The 2,795-nt window shown below is 35.0% G+C and overlaps 1 protein-coding gene across 1 annotated transcript; it reads right to left on the bottom strand.

Moving 5' to 3' along the window:
* Positions 1 to 274: 274 nt before the first annotated feature.
* On the bottom strand, positions 275 to 2,476 carry LOC107777043 (uncharacterized). Its single transcript, XM_075249593.1, has 4 exons — positions 2,173 to 2,476; positions 1,216 to 1,302; positions 442 to 801; positions 275 to 341 (listed from the first exon to the last, which is right to left on the bottom strand). Exons 1-4 carry the CDS (start codon positions 2,393 to 2,395, stop codon positions 298 to 300), a joined length of 714 nt encoding a protein of 237 aa, XP_075105694.1. The 5' UTR covers positions 2,396 to 2,476; the 3' UTR covers positions 275 to 297.
* Between the last annotated feature and the right edge of the window lie 319 nt (positions 2,477 to 2,795).

Genomic DNA, 2,795 nt, shown 5'->3' with positions numbered 1-2,795 from the left:
AACCAAACTACTAAAGTCCCAACAGTTCTTTAACATATTACACAAAACAAAAGAGTTCCAAGTTCCAAGTTTTGGGAAGCCGCAACAGTCAACACAAACCAACAACCAGGCCAAATGTAGCTCTCAATCTCAGATTCTCAGTAGGACTGTGAGACAAGTTAAAAATTTGCAATTTCAAATAATACAAAGAGCATTTTGAGAGAAAGAAAAAGACAGCTCATGGTCCAAAAACATACAACAAAACAAGGATCAAGTGTATAATGAAATACCTGAGCTTGTACAACAAATGGAAAATCACTATATGTCGACAATGCAAGGCTCTCTTCCCGTATTCATAAATTCTGTATATTAAGATAGTAACACAAGAAATTAGTTTAGAAGTAATCTAAATAAACATACAAATAAAGTATACATTAAACACAAGTAATAAGATAGGCTTACCAGCTTCAAGTTGTTCAAGATTATCTAAATCTTCTTCAATTTTAATCGGAGTTGTTGATTCATTACGAAGCCAATCTTGGACACACACAAGAGCTTGAACCAATCTAGGAGTCAATGAACTCCTAAATGGATCAAGTATGCGTCCGCCGGTGCTAAAGGCTGATTCTGAGGCAACACTAGAAATCGGAATGGCTAGCACATCACGTGCCATCTCAGCAAGAGTGGGAAATCTAGGTGAGTTCAACTTCCACCACCCCAGAATGTTAAACTTTTCATGGTCTTCCTCAACATCTTCACCCAAATATTTATCTAACTCCGTTTTAGAATCAACTCCGCCACATTTCTTATGCTTCTTTAAATCTAGCATGAATTTTGAGAGCAATGATGAAGAAGATGGAGAAGATGGACCAGAACATGGAGAAGATGGAGAAGATGGACATGAACAAGAACCACCATTTTTCATTGCATACACATTAAATAAAGTATCCATGTATGTTTTCACATCCTCTTGTATTTTCAAACCTACCGTTTCTCCAAACATAGCACCAAGTGCAAATGAAAGAGTATTAAACTTATGGCGTGGATCAAGCACACATGAGATAAAAATCATTTTGTTCATCTTATGTGGATCCCCCCAATACTTATCAAATTTCTCTTTCATATTCTTTGCCATTTCTCTCAAGAAAGCATCTTCATTTTGCATCAACTCTTTCAAAGAAGAACCAACAACACATATTTCAAGAAAGTGCACATTAGACGTAATATAAAGTGTACCTGATACTTTCAAGGTGAGTTCATAAAAAATTTTCAGAAACTTCACAATACGTCTTACACTATCCCAATCACTACTTAAAAGTGGACCTGCAGGTTGTCCATCCTCACAAATGCAGTTAGAAATACATGACATCAAACCATAATCAATATCACAATACTTTGCAAAGGCTTCCTCATAAACTGTAGCAACCTTCAACATCAAATATGTGGAGTTCCACCTAGTAGGAACATCCAAGCACAAGGATTTTTTAGAAGTTATCCTATCAAGATCACAACATTCTTTAAACTTTTTCCATCTTGCGGGAGATTGTCTAATGTACCTAACAGCTTGTCTTATTCGTTCAACAGACACACTCTCATCTCTCAACCCATCTTGAACAACTAGATTGATGATGTGAGTCATACATCTCACATGAACATGCTTACCTTCCATCAAGTTAGTGTTCCATCTGGTAAATTGCTTGGATAACTCTCTAACCATCACATCATTAGAACTCGCATTATCAACTGTCACAGTAAATACTTTATCCACTCCCCATTCAAGTAAACACTTAGCAATACCACTAGCTAAATCTTGACCTTTATGACTAGTAATTGGACAAAAATTCAATATCCTTTTATGTAATTTCCAATTATTGTCAATGTAATGGGCTGTAACACACATATAATTAATTCTTTGAATTGAAGTCCATGTATCAGTAGTAATACATATTCTCTGTTTTGATTCTTTAAGAATAGACTTCAAAGCAAGTCTCTCTTCATGGTAAATCTCAAGACAATCCCTAGTCATAGTAGTACGAGATGGAATATGAAATAAAGGTTGAAGACTTCTAACAAAGTTTCTAAATCCATCTTTTTCAACAGAAATAAAGGGAAGTTCATCTTTAATAATCATACGAGCTAAAGCCCTCCTACATGCCTCTTGATCAAATTTCCAAGGGATAACTGAAACATCACCTGTTAGACCTTGCGGCTGAAAACCTAATGTTGTCTGGCTACCTTCTGCCTTGTAGGGATTGGTCGGACATTTGGGAATATGCAATAACAAATTGCTTGTGCCGCTATTCTTAGTATCAGCTACATATTCTTCTGAACAAAACTTGCATCTCGCTTTTTTCACACCCTCGGAATCAGTGAACTTGTTGAAGTAGCGCCAAGCCATTGATCTTTCTTTAACCATTTTTCTTTTCTTCGAACCAGGTTCAGATTCACTGTTATTGGTTGTTGAATCTGAATCAGTTGAAGCATTACTTTCACCAACTGTTTCAACAATTTAAAGTTCATTCACTGTCTCTGTCTCGTTTTCCATCTACCAAAACAAACAAAAAAACCAAAATAAAATCAGAAATAGAAGAATAGAAAATGAAAGAGATAAAAAATAGAACATAAAGACAAATTGATACATACATAAAAATTGAAAAAACAGTATGAAAATTCAAAATAAAGATGTTGTAATATCTCTCTAACACACAAAAAAAGACACAAAAACACACATTATTTAATTTTTGTCGAGAAATAAAAGGTGAAAAACATCACATTTGAGCTCTAAGACAGAGGGGAAAGCAACAATGAACCAATAA

Source organism: Nicotiana tabacum, chromosome 1, assembly GCF_000715075.1.
Source record: "Nicotiana tabacum cultivar K326 chromosome 1, ASM71507v2, whole genome shotgun sequence".
Lineage (NCBI taxonomy): Eukaryota > Viridiplantae > Streptophyta > Magnoliopsida > Solanales > Solanaceae > Nicotiana > Nicotiana tabacum.
The sequence above is the reverse complement of the archived record's forward strand: the minus strand, read 5'-3'. Positions and strand labels throughout refer to the sequence as shown.

Coding starts and splice junctions, on each gene's coding strand:
- LOC107777043 (XM_075249593.1), bottom strand. CDS start 2,395: ATGGTTAAAGAAAGATCAATGGCTTGGCGCTACTTCAACAAGTTCACT. Junction 802..1,215: donor ACTCACCTTGAAAGTATCAG/GTACACTTTATA, acceptor AATTCATGCTAG/ATTTAAAGAAGCATAAGAAA. Junction 342..441: donor TCTTGAACAACTTGAAGCTG/GTAAGCCTATCT, acceptor CTTAATATACAG/AATTTATGAATACGGGAAGA.